Here is a 27,113-nt window from a genome sequence, read left to right on the forward strand (position 1 = left end):
AGTTTACCATTGTTTCGTTTCGTTTCATTGCCGTCTAACACCAACACAGAGACAGGCGGCCGAATGGGCGACACACCACTGCACATACAGTGAAGGCTCCAATACAGGCAACTGACAACTGTCGACTGTTGCTGATTACTTTGTAAAGAAAAAATCGTTCGGCGAAAATGTGTAAATATCAGAAAAAATGATGGTTATCGAGTGACGTTTTAAAACTGTACAGACAACATTTCGTTACGATTAATTATCTGAACACAAAAACCCAAAAAAGATTGAAGTCGGAAACTTAATTAGGGAAACTTTTCGTTTAAAATCCTTTTGAATTGCTTGTTAAAACGTTTGTTGTATCCAAAAATGCAAAAATGCACCACTTAAAAAAAAATAAGTAATAAACTTATATAGGTTGTAAATACTACTATTAATTTTTTTTAAAAATGTCAAACCATTATAGACCTTATTAATAAATATTTTAATACAATACTTGCGACTGATATTTGCGTAATGTCGGAGTAGATGGGATCGGCACACAATAAACTGCTTTACTAACTTGGGAAAGCTAGTTTCAATCACTAACTAACTAACAGTTGTTTTTGGCCACTAAGCAACGGTTATACAGGGTGCGCCATCTTTTATGTCGGTATGTAAACATTGAATATCTTTGAAAATAAACAACCGATTTTCAAGTATGAGATATTTTTATTTAATTTGGTTCTGTACAATTTCTTGAACTGAGGTTTTCAACACTGGTCTACTCAGGTCAATCGGTTCACTAATGTTAAAGTTATTCAATATTTACATACCGACATAAAAGATGGCGCACCCTGTATTTCGAAAGCTTTTATAAGAAAACCCTATTTTATAATAATATTCAACGTTCATTGCAGAATTGTACAAATAATTTCAATAAATCTCCACTATAAATGCGATAGAAATGTATTTTTTAGGTGGAATCTGCTGCCAAGCTTGAAATGTTAAGCCATGCTTGTTGCTCTACGGATGCCTGCACTGTTGTACTCGTATGTGTGAGTGTACAATCGTTCATAAATGTTTATGCAGGTGGACACTGGAGCGTGTTGTAGTGTGCAAATGTTTAAATTTGTGGCCTTTTTACCTGTGTGGTTTTCAAGTGGCCAGCGGCTGCAAATTCATGCAAAAATGTGCTCTATCGCTCTGTACTCGTATGTGTGTGTGTGTGGGTGCGTGCGTATTTGCTTGTGTGTTGGCGTTGAAAAAGGAAACGGAAGCCGACATTGACACACTTTGAAATTAGCATGACCAGGCCGTAGCTAAATGTTGACTGCCTCCGAGCATCGCTTTTTTCCACACTTCTAGTTCTGGTTGCTGTTGAGGTTGCTGCTGCCCTTATCGCATGCTCAGCCAGCACATGTATGTACGTATATGTCTGTAGGACTAGCTGTCTACCTATTTTATGTTATGGGTGATGCACTGCTCCTCCACTGACTCGCAGCATAAATACGCGCGCCCACTAAACGCAACAGACAGCAGGCAACCGACTACGTTCGTGTCCTGGGCTCCTCGTTTAGGTTGTGGACCGCACACACGCATACGTGAGCTCGGCACGACAACGGCCCATTAAATGCAGGCCAGTCGGTCGCACACACACTTACACAACAGCCACCAGCCTGCCCCCCACGCCCACTGAGCCCAACACTGGCACCTTGATTAGACCAACATGAAATTAAGTAATTTCTGTGCATTGTTTAGGGTTTCTCTTTGGTTGCACCGACAACAACCAGAACAGCAACAATGGCCAAAAGAACAATGCAGGGCGTAGCCGAAGCTGCACAATAGAAACCTCCAAACAAACCAAATTTACCGAAGCTCTGCCAAGCTGAGATGCGCTGCCTTCTCTGTGCTCTTCAATTGTTGTATACAATTGCCCAAATATTTTGACGACAAGTTGAACAACAAAAGGATTCCACTTACTCGTGCATTGCTGTCGCGAAGTGGCATTTCCATCCCCCCCCCCATGCTCTCCTCAGTAATTTTTCATTTTCAGGTGCCTTGATGAGGCGACATATTCCTACAAACCAGGATACCTTATAAAGGTATATGCATAAAGAGCTGTATGTTAAGTATATCGATACGCTTTGAACTTTATTAGCCTCTAAATAATAATATAATTTTTAAGTTTTAAGATTCCAAAAACTGGACCCACTGAAGACAGCCGCATATATTTATAGCTGCATATTTTTATGATCCTCAAAATAAAATATTCAGTCTTGAATTCGAGCTGAGAACAATTTTTTGTCTGGCTTGTGATGCTAATAAGCTGATATTCGCGAGAAAACTATAACATTTTATTCAAAAACAGCATGAAGTAATTTTAATATTTCGAATTGCTTGTTTATTTCTTTTAACTTTAAAATTTATTCAAGACTAAACACATAAAAAGAAATTAAATACTTAGAAGGCTTATAAGCTCTACCAAAAGTCTACAACTCTCATTCATTTGGTTCCCTCGTCCCTCAGTCGAACAGGAATTTCCATTATAGTATATTCCAAACCTAATGTACTCCTTTATCCTGTACGGCACAGAAATAAAGCCCTCTCTTTAATGTAGTGCAGCTGCATTATCAAAATGGATTTATTTTTTTTAAATAAAATATGTGTTTTAGGGAACTGACAACATAAAGACAACCTGTGGCTAAAAACAATTATAAAATGGCGATAGTTAAGTCTGTAAACGGCAAGTGCTTGCTGTATTTCAAATTACACGTTTTAAATTATTGAACAATTATGCATGCGGGCTGTGTCCTATAAGTTCCGCTCATTTGGATTAACATCAGCATGCATAGAGCAGCGCCCCGAGCAGCATTTTTGGCGCCGTATCGCCGGCGCTCACAAAAGCGCAGTGTTTTCCCACTTGGTCCACTGCAAGCGCTCTGGGGCGCCTGCATCCATTTACTGACTGCCACAGCCACCGAGGTTGCCACAAACTCAGGTGCAGTGGCGGTTAAAGCGCTGAAAATTGCTTTGCCCAACGCCAACGCCATCCGACCATCCGACCATCCAACTAACCGTCCAACCAACCATCCAGGCAGCTGCACAAACCGTTAACTCTTCAACGCCCTCCAAATGTAAAGGGCAGAGAGGCGTGGAGGGATAGGGTGAAGGTGGCCTCAACATTGTGTTAGCCCCGCAGTGCCATGCAGTGCCGTGCATCGCATCCTTTGGCGGGATTATATCAGCTGCCCCCGAAAGTATGCAAGCTCGTCATGCACAATTTTTCAATGGCGTGTGGATGTGTTGGTGGGAGGATGGTGGAAGGATGGTGGAGGATGGTTCTTGCTGCTCTGTGTGTAATTTACTGTTATTTTTTAAGCACTTTTCTTTTATGCGCTTACTGGCACTGCATACGTTTTTATTGCTTGTTTCATTTTGCGTGCTCTCAGATTTTTGTTTGTTTTGTTCTCCTTCTATTTGGGGCAGAGCCGCAGCAGCACGTGAGAAATTACACATGTCCTCCAATGTTTTCAACATGTCTGCATGTCACTGCATGTCCATGTGTATGTGTGTGTGGGTGTGTGTGTGTGTGTGTGCCCGTAAACTCATCTCACTGACTATTTGTTTGTCTGCTCATTTGTTTGTTTGCGGGGGCAGATTTATGTGCAGCCAAACGATATTTGTCTCATGTCGTTCTACGAGTAGTCCTTCAAATTGATGTGCTCAGATTTCCGCCAGTTGGAGCTGTGGCCCTGAAATTGATTTTACCGTTTGGCTAGTCCTCTTATGCAATTATTCGTACATGCTCTCGAGCCCATTCAAAATTATTACACGCCCACACAACACGACAACCGAAAAACTTGCATAACTTCTGGCCCCATAAAATGAATTTTAATTTGGATCACTGCACCCCCAGACCCCCCTTGACCTTTCATGGCACAAATTTTTTAGCCAAAAGGCAAATAAAATGCTAAACTAGGCATAACCACATCTAAGCACTACTCACCGACTCCTGTATACCCAAATTTTAATTACCGTGCAAGTCTCTCCCAATTCCAGAGCACAATGCAAATTAATTTAGGGATAGCTGCTTGGACTTATTCCAAATTTCAAGTAAGCCATGAAAAGTAAATCAATATCAACTACTGTAGAATTTAATTATTAATTAAAGATTTCTGCTGAAAATTTATATTTCCTTAATTTACCCTAAAGGGGAGGCCCTTTACATGCAAATGTTTTTATTCGACAGCATTTTGTCTGGCATTACTCAAGTATTGCTAAAAAGCTATTTTAAAAAGTGAAATTATTGCCGCTTAGCAACAAATAACAATACCATAAATTCTTAAAACAGCATTTAAAAAAGAGCGATATCATTATTTGTTCGCCAAGAGTTTACGCTAAAAATAATGTGTGCGACTGCATCTGATAAGAAAACTTAATCACGTGAGAGGAAGTGACAAAAAAAGAAATGGAACACAAATTTTCTTGATAACGCCAAAGAACTGTCTCCCCCACCCTTCCCCTGATGGTCATATCAGGCCTTGTGTGTGTTAATTTTGATAATAGTTATAATTGTGACAATTTCCAGGTGTGCGCTGGCTGTGAAAGCTTCACATCTGCATACAAAGTTGCTTCTACTAGTACGTAACTCCCATCTGCTTCTTATTTATTTAGTAAGAGATCAGATAAGATTATGCTTTTTCCATGGCCTTCGCAATTTGCTCCCCGATGTGATTTCTAGTCAAATATATTATGAAGTCTATATTCTGTTCTATTTCTATATGGGGCGTCCAAAAATGTAGGTGGAATACAATATAGGGTAGGTATCATTTAATGCGCTAATTAATTCCTTAATTACTTGAAATTGTATACTTTATCTCTAGCCGTTTAGACTTAGTTGTTATTAATGTTGAAATTAATGCCAACGTTAATAACAATATTATATATTAATATAACGAATGTAAAATTAATTATTAGGCGAATGTAAAAATGTTATATATCATTTCATTTTGGGCTTAAAAATACTTGAATGGGTCAAGCAATGACGTATTATGCCGATATCTCCATTTCATTGTCTGGTACAATATTCTATTTGTAACTACATAAGTAGCATTAATTTTAAATATTCATCATTGCTTTAAGTTAAATGAAATTAATCTAACTTTCCCAATTTTCGGTGCATTTCCCTGTTTTGTTATTATTAGTTTAATTTTTGGGCAAAACCGAACAACTCCAACACGAATGTAAGTAATCGCTTAAATATTTATGAATGTGTGCAAATAATTTGCTAAATTTTGTATCTTTGAAATATATTGTTAGCGCAATTAAAACCAAAAGAATATTATATGTAACAAACCTAATTGGGATCTACTTTTCAAAGCCCACTCGGGAATTAACATAAATTCGCATGCGAATTATTTTTTGTTTGCTTTGCAAATATATTATGAAGTTGAAACGAAATAAATACTATGGACTAGTACTAGGAGGATACAGGTCGTCCTCAGAAAACAATATAGAAGAGGAAAACAGTCTTGGCAAGAATGAAACCAAGCGACGAGTAAAGTGGTTGGAAATAACTGGCTATGTTGAGCAATGAGAGCATTAAGTTATACATCAAAAAAATATATATTTAAATAGAGTACTTAATTACGACTCCCAATTACTATTCTTCTAAATTAGTAACAGACAGTGTCACTTTTCTGACTGATTTCTGATTGTAATTTGAAGATGCATTCTCCTGTTGCGTTAGGGTATCACAAGTGTGGGCCATGTCCGACACACATGCTCTACATGTATGCAAAATAAACAGCAGAGACAAAGCGATGGCATCATAACAATTATTGCTCCGCCGGCCCAATTTGGCAGCAGACGACTGGCGTTGGGGGGTGCTGGGCACTGGTTAGTAGAGATGGTGGGCGGTTGATATGACGGCGGAAGTCTAAAATTCCATTGATTTTGGCAACGGCAACGGCAACGGCAACGGAAGCCATGAAAACGGTACTACAAAATAGAAGCAGGGGCGGAGGAAGAGGAAGAGGCGGAGACAGGGACAGCGGCGGGGGAATGGACGATGGAGGAGGAGACACAGCACAGCAGTAGTCGGCAGTGGCCCAAATTTGCAGCCAGACGGCCGAACTGCCACTTGCTTGGTAATTTATATCTTGCTCGACCCTTTTGGGCCAACACCAACACACACCAACACACACACACTCGTGTGCGTGTGAGGTCTAGGCTAAGGTTATGACATGCAGCCAACCATGTGCAAGCATTTTTGTTTAAACAACAACAAAGCGGTCGCAGTTGTTGCTGCTCGAGCGGCCGACGCGACGTCTCTGGCGACGCCGATGCTAGCGCCAGCGCTGGCGTTGTGCAATTGCCGCATTTGTATCTGAGAGATAGAAATGCTGCGGCAATTTTGCAATTGCTTGTTTTGCTGATAAGCCGCACTAAGACCATTATGTTTATCTCCGAGTTACGGGACATTCTTTCGCCATTTTCTCGTGTTTTTTTCTTTTTTGTTTTTTTTTGTGTTTGTGTTTGGGGCTTGTCTCTGTGCCTTATCTGGCAAAAGCGCACATACCTACATACTACAAGTAGTACATAGAGAGCTACTTGTATGTATGTATGTAAGCGCGTTCCGCAGTCGCCGTTGCTGTTGCTGCTCGTCAGCGTGTGTCGTCATCAATCGGCGCGACTTACTAGCTACCCAAGTGCCGTTTCGTCGTTTAAAAATCAAATTTTATTTAATTTTTGTAGGCATTTGATAGGCCAAGAGGCAGACCCGACAACAACAACAACAACATAGGCAACAACAACTGCCCCAATCTCCAATTTAAGACATTTTTGCAATGCAATTAAAATGCAATTAGTAATTATGCACAGATAGACAGACGTCTTTGGCTCGGTCCCCATTCCATTCGATTCGATTCGTCTCAACTCGACTCGACTCGAGTCGAGAGTCAAGTCGACTCGTTTGTCGCTTTGTCGCTTTGTCAGTTTTTGGTTTTTCTTTTTCCATGGATCGGCAGCTGGAGAGGCGCCTCCAAGGTGGCTGTCACAAGATTTTCTACCTATTCGCTGTTTTGTTTTATGGCCTTGTATTTGCTGGTATTTCCATTTCTTTTTTCTTCTTTCTACGAATACTCGTAGCTACGTACAAGTATATATGTAGCTACTATTTATATAATTACGTTTATCAGTCGCGTGGCGTGCGACTTTTTTCGACTGCACTGCGACAAACAAAAGACGCAAGCAAAAAGTGCTTTATGACATAAGATGTTCGGTGTACTCGACTCTTGGTGTTGTTTAAGTTTTGCTTCACTTACTGAGATTAGACAATCAAGAGAGGCCGCCCTCCCACCAGGCAAATGAAAGGCGGCCCACACGGCCTGCCGTGTTTCTGTTGCAACTTTTTTCACGCTGTGACTCAAAAATGTTTGCGAGTTCAATCGAGTTCAAAGCATTTAAATTTATTAAAAATTCAACGGCTAGACAATTTTGCGACTTGTCAAGTGGCAAACAAAACACACACACACTTGTTGTTGTTATTGTTGTTGCTGTCGGTTTGTGGTTACCTTTTTCGATTTGTTGCAATTTCGCTTAAACGCCACATCGAAACCGCAAACAAACACAAAAACAACCACTGCTGAAAACTGAACCACCAAACTACCTAACAACTTCCAGGCTGACTGGTCAATGGAAAATACAGCGGCATCTACAGCTTTTAAGCCAACTAATTGCTATTAATAAAGTGCAGCCAAGCATTGCCCACAAAAAAAATCGGAGCAAGCTAGACGACTTGGGTGGTCACTACCATGGGGCTTCGTTCAAAATTGAAGCCGCGCTCCAAAGCCAAACATTCGCGAAATACTGAGCAATGGCTAAAGCCTTACCCGAAAAGGGCAAACAACTTTTTTTGCAAATCCTACCTCATAAGTACAAGTCTAATATGCCATTCATGTACGACTAGGTGTAAAAAAAAAGGTGCACTCAAAAATTATTTGCAATTTTATCTTCCATTCTGCAACTACCTCGAGGCTTTAGTTTTTCTTTAGCATTTTTAAGATTATGCCCAAAACCAACAATTGACTACAAAAATTAAAACAATACGCAATAAAGCAACTCAAGCTAATAAAAGCTCAGAGCCACTGGGACAACTGAAGCGTTAAGAAGGATCCCGTAAAAAAAGACACAGACCGAGGAGAAGGCTGAGAATAAACCTTGAAGGCCAATTTAAAAATGCTGTAGACATTTTTGTATTTTTGCTGCATACAGTTCAAACGGATGTGTAATATATTACTAAGTGCACTCGAATTCTTACTATAGAAATTGTTAAAGGGTTCAACTGTAACCAGCAACCAATTTATTCATATAAATGTTTTAACCTTAATAATTTAATTGAAATTTAAGCTGTTTAGCTGTGTTGCTGTTAAGCTGTTTCGCTGTTAAGCTGTATCGCTGTTATGTTGTATCGCTGTTAAGTTGGAAGCAACGACGATGTTAAGCTCCACCGCTGTTAAACTTTCACGCTTTAACAGCAAATCAGAATTCTGTGTTTCTGGGTGGCAAACATTTAAAAAGGGTTTGTCTGCTTTAAAAATGTGTTAGCAAATATTTTGAATTCCCGACTACTAGTTCTTGAGATTTTTTCTTTGTGTAATTATTATTATAATGCAGTTGTTGAATTGTTCGCCACTAATTACCAATACGTTACCAATCGCACTCATACACCCTTTTTTACATTCATAAATATTTGTTTTATAAGAATTCCCAAAACAAAAAAAAACATAAGCCACTAAACTACTAATGTTTGACAACGTAACGAGTATATTTAAAAAAAAGAAGATTGTTCTGCAATCAATTGTTCCTGCCATAATTGCTCTCTTAATTGACGAAAAAAAGTTCAAACGATTAGAAGTTTTTTTTTTGTTAACTCTGCCAAATTTTTAGAATAATTGGATTTATTCATTTGTGTGATGGTGTTGCTTCGTTAATTGGCAACAGGCAGCCACATATTTAAATATTTAAGTGTGAAAAAAGGCTTGCATAACTTTAACTTCCCTAAATGGATGAACGTCGACCACTTTAAGAAGCAAGAATAATTGATTTATCAAATTAAACTTCTTCACAGAGTACTCCTTTTTTAATTTTAAATGTTAAAGAATAAAAAAAAGCTCCTTTGCAACTCTTTAAAAAGAAACATAGAGCGAAGTTGTAAAGCAAATTTGAAATCAATTTAGCCAGGTGAGAAACATCTAAAAGTTTGTTATAATAAGCATTCCCTGTCTAATGCTGTCTACAGAATATATATGTACATATATGTATATATTTCTTTGCATACATTGTAAGATACAAAATTTGATATGCCGCATTCCAAAGCCCCGAAGAGTGAAGGCAAAGCTTGTAAGTTTGTGAGAGCGATTGTTGTAGAATCGTTATAGACCGAAAACTCCCCCAGCTCATAAGGAAGACGTGTCTGCCGATCCTCGTTGCAAGCGAAAGATTATCCGCTACAAGCCCCCGCTGAATCGATCGCTAGGCCTCAGCTCGGACTATGTTAGCCTCCTGGGTATGTTCCTCTCCGTGTGTGGACTGACATTGAGGTTGAAATGGTGCTCCTGGCTTTCGCTTTACTGTTCCTGTGTAAGCTTCGCCACCTCTCGCGAGGTTGACTTCCTAAGTCAGGGCTTTCCCTCCTACGTGGTATGCATCAGCGCTTTAGTTATGGCATATATGCGCGATCCAGAGCCCATGACTCTTCCATGGAATTGAGTTCACATATTTCCATTCTGTAGCAATTGTCAAGGTTCCTTAACAAACAATCAATCTTGAATATAACAATGACTGCATCTTTAAAAGTTCACAGTCCAATAGACCGAATTAAATCAATCTAATGTTTGGGGATAAACATTTTGTCTTCTTACAAAAATTGTTTAAGCAGTCTTGCTTTAAAAGATTTTGTTGAAACGAGTGCTAAGAGTATTTCCGTTGAAATATTTTAGAAGTTGTTGTCTCCTCTAGAAACTTGTGACTTAAGGTATGAGACTTAAATCTTTTTGACCGCACAATAAAATGTGTTATGGAGAGGAAACAGAACTCACTTGTTTGAATACGTAAAACAGATCCGCAGACAAGCTAATTATTGTCAAATCGTTGGCAATTTTTTAAATATAACCGATTACGTATGTATTCTTCCAATCATCTACATAGTTGGCCATCGTTAAGACGTCAGAAGCATCAAAACATCAATTTTATTTACTTAAATTATTTAACACGAACGGCATCCATTTCATGGATTTTAGTTGATTCGCAACTTTTAAGTTTTTAGTACAACAAAACCATTTTATCCAACTTTCGGAACTGTTTGTTTTAAACAAAAGTAATACTTATAGGCAAAACAAGGACGGTTAAGACCCTCCCTGCTGTTCTTCATTACCATCATTGGTAGAACCAATCGCTCTTCAAAAAGACCTTATGTCAAAGGGAGACACATCTAATCTTTATCAACCGACATCCTAAGCTTAATGCCTGCTAACTGAACGACCAGACACATTCGCCAAGCAGTTGTGACTGGGAAAATATGTCCATACTTATAGCAGCTTCTAACCAATCCACCAATCGAACCATCCACAATTGCAACAAAGCAGGTTTCCAATTCTTGCAACATCAATACCTAAATATTAGTATTAAACTCTGAATTGAATTGGCGATATGGGCAAAGCGTCTGAGAGTGCTGTGCAGACCGGCTGGCCATTTGCAGAGCACTGGGGCCGCACACGATTCGAATGCAAAACCACTTCGTTCAGATTTGAAAAGGTAAATTCAAATTTATCGCATTTGTTGTAACTAATTGTTGTAGTGGCTTGTAATTAAACACGCGCGAATATAAACAAATCCTAACCAGGCGGACCGAACAGTGCAAACAAACACTGGCAAACAAAAGGCCCAGCAAAAAGCAAATGGCAAAAATGCCAACAACAACAGCAACAACAACAACAGCAATTACAACAAACTGAATGAATGTGAATGGTTTTTTCAACAAGCAATTTTTTTCTTTCTCTCTTCTTTTTTTTCGCAATTTTTGTGGCCAAGCAAAATATTTTGCGCACACGACCGCCAAGCGTTGGGCCGGCACAACATGCGGCATGTGGCATGCAACACCATTGCCACTGCCACTGCCACCGCCACTGCCACTGCCACTGTCAGTGGCAATACAGCAATAGTAATAGCAACAGCAACAACAACAACCACAGTGAATGAAAACAAACATAAACATGCGGCAAACTTGGAGATACAGGAAACATGGCCATCTCAACGCTGGGAAACGTGCGCGGCACGCAACATCAGCAGCAACAACAACAATAGCAGCAACAACATGACGCTAACCACTTGAGCACTTTCGTTTTCATTTGGCAGTCGCGTGGAAAGCGCCCGCTGCCTGCGCGAGTTGTTTGTAATGTAAAGCGCGCATCTTTGAGATACAGCCGTCGTCGCTGCATCTGCATCGGCGTCTGTTGCTGTTGATGTTGCTGTTGCAGTTGCTGCCTGATATCGATCAGCTGTGACGCAGCTCAAGTGAAGTTGTCAGCCCGCCTGGCCGTCTGTCTGTCGGTCCGTCTGTCTGTCTGCCAGTCTGCCTATTTATCTAATTGTCGAGTTTTTCGAACTTTTGCAGCATCCGTTGCCAGCTGATCGCCGTCGTTTGCATGTTGGCCACATGTTGCTGCTGTTGCTGCTGCTGCTGCTGCTGCTGATGTTGCTGCTATGAGTGCTATGATGCAATTGCAATTGAATAACAGAGGCAGTGAAATTGCTGCCCACTGCACATTGTGCATTCAAGGTCTCATCCGGCTCTGAACTTCGATTTCTCCGGCCAAATGTACGTGCTTGTTGTGGCTTGTGACCAATTTTTGTTGCTCCACGGGTCATGGAGCATCCGTGGATTGTCGCTAGGCGCATGCGTAAAATTTGATATTATTTTATAGTTGTACATATTACGTTTCTTTTTGCTGCTGCTGCTGGTGGTGGTGCTGGGAAAGTTCATGGCACTTGAATTGGGGCTGGGAGGTTTTTCCAAAATCTGTAAGCTGCTATTGTGCAAGCGAACAACATCCACGTTCGTCATCGTCAGTGTCAGCGCCTAACAAATACAAACAGACTGCAGCACGCATACGCAGTGTGGCCTCCATTAATTGTAAGTACAACACCAATAACAGCAGCAGCAGCAGACGAAGACACAACACCAGCAACAGCAACAGCAACAACAACGCCTACAAAAACAACCAATTGACTGGCAGGCCAACAGCGACTTGGCTTAAATGATCAATCGGCTGCTGCACAAACAAACAAACAAACAACCAAACAAATAAACAAACCAACACACATTCATATCAAAAGTGTTGCTGTTGCATTAACAACTTCCCCATTGCTTGAGTTGCTGTTGCAACAAAAAACAACAACTGCCACAACAAGCAAAATGACTTATGAGTTTGTGCATCAACGCGGAATTCAAGTTGAACGAGCGGGCGTCAGCAGCTGCCGCTGCTGCTGCTCCTTCTACTGCCGCTGCTGCTGCCGCATCGACGTCGTAATGAAAACGAAAGTAACTCGCACTCACACCCATTTGCACTCGCTCTCACACTCGCACTCACACTCGCACTCACACTTGCAGGCACACTCCTCGCCGGCTGCCACACACTCTGGCCATCATTCACACTACAAGTACAAGTATTACGCCGATATTATGCACATACATTAGCATAAATGGCATTTGACAGCACAATGCACAACACGACGGGTAATCGCTGTAATTAATATATTAAATACCTCTACCCTAATCACTTACTCAAATGTCACTTTTACAATGTGTAGAAATGTGTGAACCACAATAAATGCCACTGTCTACACACATACATATGTATGTATTTATTCGAGCACTTGTACTTGGCACGTAACGCTCTCCGCGTGGAAAACTCATTCAATTCATACTCAATCCGTACTCGTGTTATTGATTCTGTCACGACAAAGAGACAGGCGCTTTACATAAGAATAATGTGAGCTGTGCTAAATATTCCCAGTTGCACGCGTCTAAAATAAGATTAGATTAAGCGCATTTGCATGCTAACTAGAACGTTGGAAGCACAGAAGCCGTTTAAAACTAATTGTTCGACTGCAGCACAAATTGGCATCACTCAATACTATTATTTTATTGCAATGATCGAGGCTTTCAGAAGCACAGATAGCAGCAGACATCGACTCCAAAATCAAATGTCACGCATTCTTCTAGATCTAGGCCCTCATCGCTGGCGTAATGGTGTGTAAATGATTTTGTAGTGGCGTGGCCAGCCGAACTTACCCTTTTGTTTTGCTGCCACTCTTTCATCGTCCCGCGCTGCTCTTTCACTTTCGTTGGCGTTGCTTTGTTGTTATTGTTAGCGCTGGAGCTGCTGCTGCTGCTGCTGCTGTAACTGCCCACGGGGGCATGCAACACTATAGCCATAGACTGACTGAGCCGTTGACGGAGACGCTGGTGCTGGCGCTGGCGCCGACGTCGCGGCATCGTTGTAACCGAAACGGTACATTTTTGTTGGCAAACTTGAGCGGCGCACAGTTGCATTTTGGCGCTCGCCACAAACGATTCGCATACCGCAGCAGCCACAGCATAACCATAACCATCAGCATCACCATCAGCATCACCATTAACGTCTCCATCAACAACAACCATCAACATCAACAAGCATCCCAGCTGCCGAGCAGCCGAGCCCACTTGAAAGCCATCTCCCAAACAGAGTCGGACCCACGAAGGTTTGCGAGTAGGTTGTGGTCAGCGACAGAGAAGCTGACCAGAGGCGGCCAAAGAAGGGCAAACAACAGTTATTATTGCCAGTATTGTTGGAATCGCTATTGTTATTGTTAATGCTGGCAAGTGCCCGCGGGCTAACCACCACCAGCAGCAGCAGCAGCAGAAGCAGCAGCAGCATCAGCTGGCCAGGCTGTTATATAACCGCCCGCTTCTGTTTCTGGCCGCGACGGCGCGCATGCGCGTAAATTACGACGTTGACTTTGACTTTGTGGGAGAGGGGCACGGGTACTAGTACGGGCACGGGTGCGAATACGGTTACGGCTACGAGTACGCCGCCCACTGGCTAATTAATGTGCACTCGAGACGAGCGCGCTCGCAAAAAGAAAAAGTAAAGTGAAGCAGCGCTGGGAAATATAATAAATTGTTGTACTTTAAAAAGGTCTACGCCATCAGCGTCAGTTATTAAAGAAGTCAAAGCCAGCCAGCCAGCCAGCCAGCCAGCCAGTCATTCAGTCAGGCAGTGAGGCAGTCAGTCAGCCAGCCAGCCAGTCAGCTGCCAGTGCGCCGGACGCCGGACGGTGGCATCTCATTTGACTCCAAGCGTGAAAGTGAAAAGCAGCAGCAACAGCAGGATCCGCCAGCTGGGTCAGTCATGCGCGCGATGCGCCACTGAGGCAGCTGAGGCAACCCAAGCCCAGTCCACCATGTGATGCAGCCTGGCCGCCGTGCAGCAAGAAAATGAAGCCACAGCAGCCAAGCCTCTTGCTGTTCAGTCTACTGCTGGCAGTAAACAATGCTGCCGTCACTTCCAACAAAGATGCGCCATTCGAGACAGGTGAGTCGAATCCACCCATCTATCCCCATGATTCCAAGGTCATATACCTATCCCATCCGCAAACAGCCTATCAATCGGTATTGCGACAAGCGACTGTTTTCCCTGCATTGTAAGGGCGATTAAGTAAGCATTCATCGCATTACGCAACAATCTCTTTCCCTGTTGACATTAACTAATCTTGTTCATGCTTGATTAAGTGTTTGCCTTCTTGTAGCATGTATCTATCTATAGTTGAACGAGTCACTTAAGTAATTTCCCACATGCTATACAACGCACGCTCAAGTGTTTACGAAGAGCGATTAAGCACACATTTCATATTAAACTCGTATGTGACTAGACATATAGAAAAGCCCCGTCTCAGCACGATTGCTAACAATTTGTTTAAGTCAAGCAGAAGAGGAGTGCTTTTTATAAGCTAAATGAAAGTATTTCCCCAGATCATGCAAAGTATTAAATCACCATCTTTTAGAATTATAAAGGGACATTCTACTTGAGAATCTTGGAATGTATATTAAAGGATATTTGTATTGAAGGATGTCAGATAATGTAATTATTTTCTTTGACTTACTGTTCTATTTGCACTCTCCCGCAGATTGCGGCTGCCGGTCGGTGCGACGCTCATCTCGCATCATAGCCGGTGCCACCACCCATGAGGGTCAATTTCCTTGGCAGGCCTCTCTGGAGCTCCTGCATCCCTCGCTAGGCTTCCTGGGCCACTGGTGCGGTGCGGTGCTTATACATCAGTACTGGATACTGTCCGCCGCACACTGCGTACACAAGTGAGTTGGATTGAACGTCCGAATGACGCATGTTGCTAATTTTTAACCCTCGCAGCGACCTCTTCAACCTGCCCATACCACCGCTGTGGACAGTAGTGTTAGGTGAGCACGATAGAGGAGTTGAGTCGGGCTACGAGCAGCGCATCCCCGTCGAGAAGATTGTGCTGCACCGCCGCTACCAAAACTTTCGTCATGATGTGGTGCTAATGAAGTTGTCCAAGCCGGCAGATCTGACCCACACCTCCAACATACGACGCATCTGTCTACCGTTTTTATTCAAGGATGAGCCGCCTGCTCCCCCCTCTTCAGGCGAGCTGGGGAACGATGCACTCAGCCAGCAACTGGAGCTCGCAGATGTACCAGAAAAGATCGACAACTTCCTGCGCAGTGTACAGAGCCGAAGGCGCTACAGAAATGTCACCGCACCCAGCATGCGCGAGCTGATGAACATGAAGATTCTTAGCCGGCTGAAGCAGGCGATGGCACAACGCTCCGCTCGAAGTGTGAAGCGCTCGAGGCGGCGGAACGACAAGCTCATGAAGCTGGGTCAGGAATCGGGTCAGGACCTGGAACTCAGTGAGCCCAAGCAGCACAAACATCTCGAGGAGACACAAGAGCTGCCCTTCATTGATTGTGTGGCCACAGGTTGGGGCAAGGCCAATATCAGTGGCGATCTCTCCAACCAGCTGCTCAAGACTCATGTGCCACTGCACCACAATCGGCGGTGTAAGGATGCCTACGGTAGCTTTGTCAACATACACAGCGGTCATCTGTGCGCTGGCAAGTTGAATGGCGAAGGCGGCACGTGCGTGGGCGACTCGGGCGGTCCGTTGCAATGCCGCCTTAGTAGGGACGGACCCTGGATACTGGCCGGGGTCACCTCCTTCGGCTCCGGCTGCGCCATCGAGGGCTTTCCGGACGTGTACACACGCACCTCATACTACATGAAGTGGATTGAAGACACCATTGCCTCACACTAGAGATCTTGATTATGTCATGTATTTTATTTTATGTTATATGTAGATTGTAATTGTAGCGTATTAACTCAGCTGTACATTATGTAGTTAGCCTAGTTAAGAAGTACCGTGTTAACGTTAACTATTACGTAAGCATAAAATGTTCCCTAAGTTGTTTCCAGTGAGTAAAAGTAATTTATACCAACGCTCCTGCTTAGCTCTTAATATCACAGTGGGACCACCTGGATGGGTGGCCCGTCTTTTGAGTTGAGGTAAGGACATCGCAACATCCGACGACTGTCGCTGAATCTCATACGAGTCCGAGCTTATAGGAATCGCCGTTTTGTAGTAGGTGCTGCTCCTCCGGCTCTACTGCCTCAGTCTGCTGTTGCTTGAGAAGTGGCAGAATAGGAAGCGCCAAGGAGGCAGTCAATTCTTTTTTATGCTCCACCTTCCGCGGCGCTGGCGGCCAGAAGCAAAGCAGTAGTGCGGTACTTAGCTGGAAGAGCCCGCCACCGAGCATGCCCAGCGCTATGGCCCACTGCAAGACGGGGCAGATCGTGAAAAGCAGGTGGATTAGAATGCGCAGCGGCCATGGTAAATTGTCAATTGTAAGGTCCACCCAAAGGAGCGGCAGCACCATGTTCTCGAACGGAGACATCAATCGATTGAACTTCACCTCGCCCACCACCTGGTTGGCCTGCAGACGTACGTGCGCGTTCAGTGGAACACCCAGTTGCTAAGAGCAGAGGGAGGAAGAGGGTCAATCAACAAGCCGGTCACTTTTTATGAATAACAAATTACCGGCTGCAGCGTGAAGGTGGTAGTAAAGCGGGACTTGTCTGGATTTAGGCCCTCAAAAGGCTCCAACAAACTGGGATCGGCGTGCATGAAATGTGGATAAGTAATGGCCAATGGCATGTCTAAAAAAATCACAAAATTTAAACAAGGTTAGCTTTCTTTTAATTACATACACGTCTATACTGGAGTAGCCTATAAGTTAACTATGGAGAACCCCAGCTGATTTGGAAGAGCATCCAAGGCACATTCCCCCGGAAACTAATGTTGATGGGCTCTAAATTCTTTTACTCATTGAGAATCATTTTCAGCAAGCAACTTACTGTAATAGCAGGGCGCCACACTGCCCACGCCGCGCTTCAGACACTGGTTGCTTTTGCAGAAGCACGAGGAGTTCACATTGTCCAGGTCGCTATCAAACACTGTCGGCTCCATCACAAACTCGTGGCCTTGGAGCCCACGGAAGTTCAGAGTGCGATTGAACTTCATGGGCAGCAGACGACAGAAGGTGCGCCGATAGATGAGAAAGGTATCGTTCTCGTTCATGTCGCGCGGAAAGAGCGTCGCATCATGACTACCCCGGAACCGATTACACTGAGTGCCGCTGCAAAGATGTGCACCAGCTTAGCTGAGTAGCTAATGTAAACAGACTAGTGCTACTTACTTGGTAGCCTCTTCGTACTGCCACTGCTTGAATCCGTGCTCTCCATTGATGCTATTCAGTGAGTAGCCTCGTGGCGAGCCGGGCAAAATGATTCCATTCCTGTCCCTACGCTCCGGCAGATTCATGTTGACCACGTTGCTTTCGTTACCCTCGCGAAAGAGCTGCAAGCAAGGCAAATGAGAAGAGGTCTGTCAGTCAGCGAAAAAGGGGAAAATGGGCCACCGTTCACTTTACCTTCTCCATGATGCCAAAGCTAGGGAAATCGATGAGACTCGGCACAAACTTGGAGGCCAAGTGCACCAAATGATCTTCATAGCCCCACATATATTCGTGCACACTCATCTCAAGCATGGGCTTCGAGTTCAGACGCTTGGTCAAGGCACTCAATCCCAGCGCTGCGAACATGGAGAGACGAGCCGCCTGCGTGGACACGCCCATGTAGGGAATGTTGGGCGCACGTATGCGATCCACCTTCGGGTCACCCACCGAACGCTCCGGCACGAAGATGTATTCGCGACGCGGCGTATAAGTGACGGTGTTGTTGGCCTCGTTCAGGGTTATGTTGTGGTTCGACAGCACCTCCTGGTAGGCATATGGGCCGACCTCCACTACTTTCAGCTTGGCATCGGTGCCCGCAATGAATTCGTCCACATTCGTGTAGTTGAACATATAGACCATGATAAACACATCGATCGGCGGGAACTTCCACAGTGTGAAGAGGATGGTGTTGGGACTCAGGGTCAATTGCTGCGAGAAAAAAACAGCAATACATATCGGCAATGATAGCAACTCAGGTCCAGTACCCGCTCAGGTCATGCCACTTACCCAATCAACAATGCGCTTCAAAGGATCTGTCAGCAGTATGAGTGCGCCAAAGAAGAGCAGCGTCATGCCCAGAGCGGCGCGTCGCAGCAGCTCTGCGAAATAAATTGGAGCACGAGGTGAGTTATGTAATTAAAAACGTATATACTATACTATATGTATATAAGTTATTGCGAATGTTGCACACACAGTTGAAGTTCAACAAGTTTGCAAAAAAGCTGACAGTTTACGTATCGCGTGCAGTTGCCTGCCGACCGCCTGCCTTCCTTCCTCTCATGCTATTGACCTTCGCGTCTTTATTGTTTTTCTGTGTTTTCGGCAATTTGTCGGCATTCTCAGCCGGCATTTCGGTTGGCAAGATCTGCGACCTACCTCAATGGCAGGAGCAGTAGGAAGCTGACAACTGACAAGTGTGTAAGCAAAACGCCGACAAGCCAACCACTAACGAGTTCAATAAACGTTCTTCGATTTTATGATACCCGAAAAATGATCAGCAACAACAACAACAGCTGCCAGTATGCGAAACATTTTACGATTCCTGGGAATAGCAGATAGGCCAAAAAAAAAAAAAAATACATGTATGTACAATATAAATTCGTCACGTCAGACCTTGCCTTGCTCAGAGGTTCAAGTTCATGAGTACATGCTTCGTAATGATATTTTGGTAGCATCTTTTGAGATTTTCTTTCGAGTGTACTCGCATAGTATATGTATATATGGATACTATATGATGTACTGATGTAATTGCCAAGTGCCGAGAGCATAAACTTGTACTATAAAGATACGATCGCAGCTTCTACGACCATAAAAATTAGACGCAATGTTTCATTTCCTAGGAAGTTAGTCTAATCTCGCATAAAGCAGATCAACGTGCTATTAGAAATATTAATAAACACATAAAAGTTTAAGCAGTTTGTGTTATTGATAACGACGTCGGAAGAGCAAAATTTCCATAGCTAGCAGATTACAATGTAATATGTATTTAAGGAAGCACTTATGATGTCTCCACTTCCATCGCTCCATGGATTCTTCAATAAAGTATTCAATTTCTTTCATTTCTCTCTAAAAAAGTTTATTGCAAATCTGAATAATTGCAGTCTTTTGAGTGGGGGAGATAAATTCTATATCATTTGTTTCTATATGGGAGTGAGCATTTCCTTTTGTTTCCAACATTTGGTGACCCTTTGTTCACAGGGAAAACACACTCAAATGCTTAACATTGTTGTCGATGCAGTGACGTTCAGCGCATTATTTGAAAATAGGCACAGCTTTTAGTTACATGCCAAGCTATTGTTAACTCTATTCATTAGCTTTTAAGTGAAATTCCTGCTAAGTCTTGAGTTGACAAGATTCTGTTGACATAAATAAATCATGAAATTAGCAAAAATATCACTGCATATATTAATGAAGGGGCTCATGTTTGCGTGTAAGGTAAATGCCCCGATAATTGCCAATAGTCGCCAATAGTTCAGGCATGGGCCAGAAAGACGGCATCCTAGCGTACTCGTATTTATTGATCGATTGCGATCACCAGCCATTAAGTCGCTAGGTACAATTCCATCAGTTAACATTAGTTGCAATTTAAAAGCAAACCAATAAACATGTAGGACTGGGGAGGTAGGTTAATACTTAGTTATTGCTCACCCTAATAGAATGGAATGGGAATCGGAATTGAACTTGTTACGCAGAGTGATTCGATCAGTTAATCTGTTTTGCGGCAAAATACTAATGGACTACTATAAGTACGGTTGTACGGCATTACACAAAATCGCTGCAATTAAAATAAAGACCCCGTTTACATACCAATTAATGAGTCTGATAAAAACTAGTTATTTCACACTTAATTCTGCTCGAACTCGTTTTATTTCCTTATTAATTGTATCATTGAAATGGGGCTTAAGGCGCTACCGAATTTCGCACTCTGATCGCAAAACTAAATCAAATTTGTCAACTAAAATCCACTTTCCCCATTCAAATAGCTTTAAATTACTATTATTCGTACTCTATGAACTCTATATGTTTAACCGATTTTCAATGGTCAGGGCTAAGCTGGAACTTTGACAATAGAGCAGCAAACAAGTGCTGCTTGCTTGCATGGGATTTGGGTAGAGCCCCATTCAGCAGATCATTGAACCAGCACAAGCCCCTAAGCCAATAAGCCATAACGCATAACGCACTGCGGCAACAGCATAAACTCATTAACAATTCTGTCTCCGGCTTTGGCGCAAATAAGTTCAAGATTTCACAATCAAAACAAAATGCGACAAACTCAGCGATGAATAGCAACAATAACAACAACAGCGAAAAGAAGAAAAAGAAGAAGAAGAAGCAGAAAAACATCATTCATAAATAACAGAAACATTTCTTTGATAAGCACAACAACAAAAAGTATCCTTGCCTTGAGTCTGACAGCGGCAAAGATACGAACACCCATTAGCCACAACTTGTCCAAAACGGCCTAGTCAGTCACAGTTGCGACCGTCGCTGGTGACGGCGCCAATAAATTAAGCGCTACACACAAAGCTCTCAAATTATTCTGCTGCAACGAATCTGGCATATACCGCCGAATCGTGGAATGGAGCATTATGCAATTGCATTGCCAAACTGGCCAACTCGCCAGCTAGCCAGCTGTTGGCTGTTGGCCAGCCCAGTGAACCACTGAATGAGCGGCGCTTGTCTTGTCTACATCTTGTTGCCCTCACTTGTCGCCGTGAATGAGTGAGTCAGTGAAGAGCCGAGATGCTGAACTTGTTTCCGACAACTGAACGGCCCAGCATTGGCCACAATGCGCCGCTGCTGCGCATGCGTGCGTGCGTGCGTTCGAGCCGAGTCTGCACTCATGTACAAATATATGTATCTCTATGTCTCAGTCAGTAATTGACAGCTACTTGAATACACTTTATACACACAATACACCTATGTAAATATATAGTGTGTAGAGATTGTGATTGTGGCTTGTGGCTTGTGTGTCTGAAGTTCAAGTTCGCTGCAATTGGCGGTGCGAGCGCATAAAAACCTGAAAATGTGTTAAAGATGCAAACGCAATTTTCGAGTTGGCAGCTGGCAGCAGCCAGCGGACAGGGGACAGCGGCAAGACGAGCTTAGCGAGGCCCAACAGCCGCACTGCTGACCCACTGAAGTCAAGAATGAATTGTTTTGTTTCTCACCGCGATCTGTTTAAACACCTTCAAAATGTGCGAGTATCTGTGTATGTGACTTCCGTCAAACGACAATAAATTAAGCAAATACACGCCACAGCCAGCCAGCCAGCCAGGCAGTCAGACGGCCAGCCAGACAGCCAGTCAGACAGCCAGCCAGCTAGCCAGCCAGTCAGATACGCGTCAAGCGGTTTTGTATCTACAAGATATAACGTTTGTAGCGTGCGGCACTGGAGCTTGTTTCGACGTTTTGTCGTCATGTTTGTTTGCTTGTCCGCCAGTGTTTTGCTAATGATTAATCTCACATTGTTGTTGTTTGCTTTTAATCATCACCAAAACCCAGAACCCTTAAATAGTCGCAGTCAAAGTCTCGCTAACAATTAGACGCCTGCCAATAAGGAAAAGTAAATAGCGAGCCAAGTTTACAGCTCCGCTCAGTTACATCTCAGCTCAGCTCGAATCGGCTCAGATCGGCTGTTGGCTTTGAAACTGATAGCCTGCCTTTTGTTGGCTATCTATCGCATTATAATTGCTTTGTATTTGCATTGTTTGCTGAGCCGCTGAACAGGCGCGCCAATACGTTCAGTTCATTCTACTCTGCTTCGCATTGTTAACGATTTACAATTCTCAGCTCTAGTTTAAGAAATTGCCAACAGGTGTGTTGCCCGATCGGGAAACACGCTCACACACACACTCGTGTATTCTGTAAACTATAGCGAAAGTGTTTGTACATAACCTACATATTTGCCTTCATAAGTATTTGCCTGCCCTACTCCACGTATTACTCATAGAGTGGAGCTGCGATTCTAAGAACCGGGCTGTCACTTTCTATACGAATACTGTTGGCAGGCACCATTATGGGATGTACCATTCACTGCTCTTCCTGGTATTCCATACCGCATATAGTAAGTGGTTGTTATCGCCACTCATTTGCATGTGTTTGCTTCCCCAATGGAGTACAATAAATTATAGACAATTACAATGTGAGTTGGAATGGAACTGCTACTTATCAGTCCGCCAGCCATTTATGATGCTATTAAAGGGCAGTTCAACAAAGCCAGTTCACCGGAACAGTTTGGTCTCCAATCAGCAATGAAAGCCCCTAAAAATAACTAATTTTTTATCTGCTCGTCATTATTTGAGGACATTTCCTTGTCACCAAGTTGTGTTTTGTTTCGATTTCTGCAATTAAAGCTTTTCCCTGTAAACCTAATCTCTCTTCAACTTAACCCCTTGCAAGCTTTAGTTTGATTGTCAGAAACTTAAACTGAATAATAATGAAATAATGAAAGTGTCACTTAATATTATATGTATTTATTCCCTACTTCCCCTTTCTGTGGTCTCTTATTGTTGCCAAGCAGGTGATTAATGAAGTTAGGAAATAAATGAAAAATCATTAGAACAGACCTGCATAGGACACCAAATAGCAATAAATACATAATTCTACTTTCCTGCATTAGTAATTTCAAAATCATAGCATTAAACAAAAATAAGAATCTGAAACATTTTGAAAGTACGGAGTAAGCCAAGATTGAAATTCAGTTTTCTAAATATAATTCAAGAGGAGCTAACATACAAAAAACCTTAAGACGGAAAAATGAATAAAAATAACTATTTTTGAAATATTAGAATGTTTAAAAATAATTGCAAATACTACAATAAAAACCTGATAAAAATGTTGCGCCTTGTAGCCTATAAATTGTCAACTAATGTTGCTTAAATTAAATTAATTGTTTAAATAAAACAAATGTACAACTACTGTCTTAATTAATTAATTAAATTAAATTAAATTAATATGTGGATGTATTGGTTATATTGAAAAACCATCGAAGTAGGCCTTTTCTCACTTGTTTTTTTGAGCCATACCTGGCATTAGTAAGCGACATATGTATCTGCTCAGTATAATGAACTCCTTGAAATACTTTATCTAATATTGTACTACACACTTACTAGTAGAATTATCCATTAGGCAGCAAGTTGCTTTTCTCACTTGCTCTTCTGAGCCATACCTGGCATTAGTAATCAAAATATCTGCTCAGTATAATGAACTCCTTGAAATACTTCTTTTTCTTTCTATTAATTTGGCGCCTTGGCCCACTCATCTGGCTTATCGATCTTTTAGGCCAATGTGGTTAGCTCCTCACAGGTTGCCTTCAATCTCGGATACGCGTACATACTTCGTTTGCCCTCAGATGCCACGAACTGATCGAAATCGAGATCAGCCGACTCGGCGGGCTTCATGGTAAGACGGTGTACGTGATACTCTAGTCATAACCGCGCTAATTTCAACTCAAATTTATGCACGATAAATTACATTTACATTGAGGTCCGTTAATACAGACACGTATTGAGACTAAGACTTTGGAATTCGTTTATATTCAATGACTTTGCCGAATCGATCTGACAAGATATCTTGCTGTATCGAAGCATACATGCACGTCTGTATCCATGTGTGTGTGTGTGTGTGTGTGTGAGTATTAGTAATTACTAACTGATTTCCACAGATACATGCATGGACCCATCTACACACACAGTACTTCTTCAACTTGTATGTAGAAGTGGCCCTCTAATTTGAGCTTTTATAATGTGAATCGCATTACATATGTAAATCTGTTTGTAAACATTCTCAACATTGTTTATTTATAGATCAAAATGTATTTACTGATATGCCATTTTGTTAAGCTACATATTTATCGGTTTGTTGTCTTTGTATCCCTGTACCCGACATTCATAGTTGTACATACAAGTATACTATATGTGTATATAACGTATTCATATGTGTGCAAGATTGTCAGAACAACTAAGCAAAATGCTTGCCCAGGCATTAGTTGTTTACCTTTGATTTCCAAAACCAATTGAAATATTCTTCAAACGTTATAGACTCGAAATTGCTTGTACTTGAAAGACAGGTTTCAATCTTGATTTAACTGATACTCGTACTGTTTCTGTTGTTGAAAAGCCTCTATTCTAATTTTAGTTCACTATCCCTATAAATAGCATTTTATGTTCATGCCCATTTCCCCACTTTAGGCGTCAATTTGCATTGAAATGCATTCTGTTTTGAAGTAAATAAGTATTGTGTGTTTGCTAAATCAAAGGTCTGATCTCTCTTGACATACTATATGCTATAATAGGCTTAATCATATTATTGTAATAGTCATTGCCTTTAAAACACTGGAGAGGGACGTGCAAAGAAAGCATTGCTTATGTTAAGTAACTAAAAGCATTTTTAGTATATCTCCTAATAAAAAGAATTTTGACTAAAGTTGTGTCAAGCTGACTCTTGAATACTCTGTAGCCAGCCTTTTCTTCCACCACAGAACTGCAACTTAAATGCACTTGCTATGACAACTATAAGATATAGTTCAGCGACTTTGACAAAACTGCAGTTTATATGTGGCGAGGCACAATGGAAAACTTTTAAATAAAATATGTACTTAGTGCTAAAAGCGATTTCTGCACCGATCGATGGGGAGCTATACAGATCTCGTAAGCTCGAAATTTGATCAAGATTTCTTCAATTCATTTCATTTAATTTAGCAAGAATTGCATTTATGTTCAGAACAGATCAAAAATTTATTAATTGTTGGAATCTAAAATGTATGTTGAAGCTTTATTTTATCTTCACAGGACTTCTTTTTTATTATTTAAAATTTAAATTTAAAATTCATAAAATATTTGTATGAGAGCTTTCGGTGAAAAAGAAAGGAGCTGCTATTCTGTTTTTCATAAGATACGTGAGGACGTGCTTTTTCTATTTATCGCATGTTATTTTACAATTTCACATAAATAAAGTGTCAAAGCAAAAGCCTGAGTTGCAAATTTGAAAACACTGAGCAATATGGAATATATTAACGCCCACTCAAACGATGATCAATCATTATGGTTATGAACCCTAATTGAGTTCAAATCAAAATAGTTCTATGTGTTAATTAATTAGGAAATTCTTGTTGGAAACAGCTGAGATGTTTCGTCTTATGAAGCATTCACTGTTCATATTTGTTGTTTTTTATTTTTTTATTTATTACTCACTTAACGTAACGTTTGGCAAGCCATTGACAATTTTCTAGAAGTAGGGAATGGGCGGTGATTTCAAATTGAAATTCAAATTCTAGCCCGCCCCTTCGCAAATTATTCAACCGAGCAGCAGCGAATAACAAAAGCTTTGCTCAATTTGGTTGCTTAATTTTTTGAGTGTTCGGATATTTACTGAATGGCGTGATGGCATGCATTAAATGGACATTTACGATACTTTAAAGCTGCGACTTGTACATTTTATAAGTATATTTAAAATTTCTTAACGGCCAGCCATAATTTTGTGAGCTGCCGAAAGCGAGCGTTAAACTTTTTACGATGCTGCCGCAAGCCAGCCAGCCAGCCTGCCAGCCAGTTGCTTGTTGCCTGTTTGTTGTTGCCAGTAGTTGGTAGCTGCTGGCTGCATGGGCGGCTCTCTTAAGACTTTGGCGCGATTTTGGCATGCATATTGGCCAAAAGCTAAAAGCCAGCCACTGCTTGCCCAACCAAATACGTGGGCTTAATTAAGAGCACATTTCGGTCATTTTTGGTGGCAGATTTAGTTGGTTTGTTGGTTAGTTAGTTTGTTTGTTTATTTTGCTACTCACTTGCATTGCGCTGATTTTGATTGGCAAAGAGTTTCATTTTGGGGCTCTGCTTTAGGTGTGTGGGTATCCCTTCGGCCTATTTCGAAAAGCAGTCGCACAGAGACTAATTAACCGATATCGCCCAATGCGATTTATCACGAAAATCAATTACTTATCGCAGCAATTTTCAATTGATTTGTTTTGTATGTGTTTATGGGACAGCCGGACAGCCCCGCGAGCGAATTAAACGATTAAGCCGTGCGACGACGTTTCAGGCCACTTTGCATGGCCACACTTGAAACTAATTTGATGCGATTTGATTCCAATACAAATATATTATAGTACATAGATATGCATATGTTCCTAATATGTAGTTATATGCGAGTCTTTTTTATATTACATTGATAATGCACAAATATCTGTGTCTATGTTTATTTCTCACTGCTTTAATGTGGGTTTATTTGAAAAAGTTTATTGAATTGACGATTTACTGGATTACTACAAGTATATTCGATTATTTAGCATTTAGCGGTTTGATTCTGTTTTCAAATTACTTATTTTTTTGCACTTGAGTTGAAGTTGTTGTGACTTTTTTGAATTGACTGACACGCACTTCCTATTCTCACGAAATTTGACAACTTAATGCGCACAGATCGGCTACAGTGGGAACCTTTATATGGACTCTTGGGCCAGCCAGCTCGGCTCGGCTCTGACTGAGACACATACCGAGCT

At 41.8% G+C, this 27,113-nt stretch overlaps 3 protein-coding genes across 3 annotated transcripts; 2 read left to right on the plus strand and 1 right to left on the minus strand.

Annotated features, from left to right (window-relative positions):
- The first annotated feature begins 9,274 nt into the window (after positions 1–9,274).
- Positions 9,275–9,837, plus strand: LOC115621717 (protein Asterix-like). Its single transcript, XM_030515431.1, has 2 exons — positions 9,275–9,369; positions 9,425–9,837. Exons 1-2 carry the CDS (start codon positions 9,330–9,332, stop codon positions 9,736–9,738), a joined length of 354 nt encoding a protein of 117 aa, XP_030371291.1. The 5' UTR covers positions 9,275–9,329; the 3' UTR covers positions 9,739–9,837.
- A 4,669-nt stretch (positions 9,838–14,506) lies between these two features.
- Positions 14,507–16,365, plus strand: LOC115621013 (transmembrane protease serine 3). Its single transcript, XM_030514533.1, has 3 exons — positions 14,507–14,603; positions 15,196–15,382; positions 15,438–16,365. Exons 1-3 carry the CDS (start codon positions 14,507–14,509, stop codon positions 16,360–16,362), a joined length of 1,209 nt encoding a protein of 402 aa, XP_030370393.1. The 3' UTR covers positions 16,363–16,365.
- Positions 16,366–16,367: 2 nt separating this feature from the next.
- Positions 16,368–26,879, minus strand: LOC115620777 (scavenger receptor class B member 1). The gene is made up of 7 exons (XM_030514186.1): positions 26,403–26,879; positions 18,626–18,717; positions 18,035–18,547; positions 17,801–17,961; positions 17,460–17,740; positions 17,143–17,261; positions 16,368–17,077 (listed from the first exon to the last, which is right to left on the minus strand). The coding sequence occupies exons 1-7, from the start codon at positions 26,437–26,439 to the stop codon at positions 16,649–16,651; spliced, it is 1,632 nt and encodes a 543-aa protein (XP_030370046.1). The 5' UTR covers positions 26,440–26,879; the 3' UTR covers positions 16,368–16,648.
- Between the last annotated feature and the right edge of the window lie 234 nt (positions 26,880–27,113).

Source organism: Scaptodrosophila lebanonensis, unplaced genomic scaffold (genome assembly GCF_003285725.1).
Source record: "Scaptodrosophila lebanonensis strain 11010-0011.00,11010-0021.00 unplaced genomic scaffold, SlebRS2 tig00000024-arrow-pilon, whole genome shotgun sequence".
Taxonomy (NCBI): domain Eukaryota; kingdom Metazoa; phylum Arthropoda; class Insecta; order Diptera; family Drosophilidae; genus Scaptodrosophila; species Scaptodrosophila lebanonensis.